This window comes from Nicotiana tomentosiformis, chromosome 5, assembly GCF_000390325.3.
Source record: "Nicotiana tomentosiformis chromosome 5, ASM39032v3, whole genome shotgun sequence".
Lineage (NCBI taxonomy): Eukaryota > Viridiplantae > Streptophyta > Magnoliopsida > Solanales > Solanaceae > Nicotiana > Nicotiana tomentosiformis.
The window spans coordinates 36,055,370-36,056,412 of record NC_090816.1 but is presented as its reverse complement, the minus strand read 5'-3'; the positions used below and the strand labels follow the sequence as shown (position 1 = coordinate 36,056,412).

The 1,043-nt window shown below is 42.2% G+C and overlaps 1 protein-coding gene across 1 annotated transcript; it reads right to left on the bottom strand.

Annotated features, from left to right (window-relative positions):
- Positions 1 to 267: 267 nt before the first annotated feature.
- LOC138892162 (uncharacterized) lies at positions 268 to 843 on the bottom strand. Its single transcript, XM_070175866.1, has one exon. The coding sequence runs from the start codon at positions 841 to 843 to the stop codon at positions 268 to 270; it is 576 nt and encodes a 191-aa protein (XP_070031967.1).
- Positions 844 to 1,043: the final 200 nt, after the last annotated feature.

Genomic DNA, 1,043 nt, shown 5'->3' with positions numbered 1-1,043 from the left:
ATAACCATTCATATGAGGTCCACATCCTCCCGAATGTACCTCAATCATAATCCGCCCAGCTTCTCTAGAGTCCACACACCTCAACAGATTCAGGTTCGGGGTTCTCTTGTATAGAATTTCCCCGTTTAAAAAGTAACTACTAGCAAGTCATCTGATGATTCTCTTTTGATCCCCGTTCGCTTGTTCCAGATACTCTTTTGTTTTCAGGAATTGTTTGATATCGTGATACCATGGTTCACTATTCAGCTCTGTCTCGATTGCATTACATTAATCATGCCTTTCCCGCACTTGAATCTCCAACGGGTTAATGTGAGTTTTACCCGGGTATGAGTTTATTGAATCCAATGTAGCTAATGCATCTGGTAACTCATTGTGGAATCGAGGAATGTACCTAAACCCAACAGATCTGAACCGTTTGCTAAGGTCTTCCACATGTTGCCTGTATGGGATGAGTTTGATGTCTCGAGTTTCCCATTCACCTTGAGCCTGTCGAATAAGCAAGTCGGAGTCTCCCATGATCAATAATACTTGCACATCCATTTCAATTGCCATGTTCATGCCCATTATGTAGGCCTCACATTCAGTAGTATTGCTCGTACAAAACAAACGAAGCTGGGTTGTGGCCGGGTGGTGTGGACCAGTGGATGAAATGTGAATTGCCCCAATCCCTACACCTTTTGCATTTATAGCTCCATCAAAGAACATTTTCCAAGTATTGCTGTTTTTTGGGACCACTTCGACTGAATTTACTTCCTCGTCCAGAAAGTAAGTGTTCAAAGGCTGGTATTCATCATCAATCGAATTTTCAGCCAGATGATTCTCTAAAGCTTGGGCTTTCATCATGGTACGGATGACATAGACAATGTAAAATTTAGTGAGCAGGATCTACCACTTTGCTAACCTTCCGATCGACACCGTTTTATGGAATATGTATTTCGGGGGATCTATCCTGGAGATGAGGTAAGTTGTGTAAGCTAAAAGGTAGTGCCTTAGCTTCTGAGCAACCTAGGTCAGGACGCAACATGTTTTGTCTAGAAAATTAT

Bases quoted from the DNA above. Each gene is read 5' to 3' on its own strand.
- LOC138892162 (XM_070175866.1), bottom strand. From the start codon at position 843: ATGATGAAAGCCCAAGCTTTAGAGAATCATCTGGCTGAAAATTCGATT.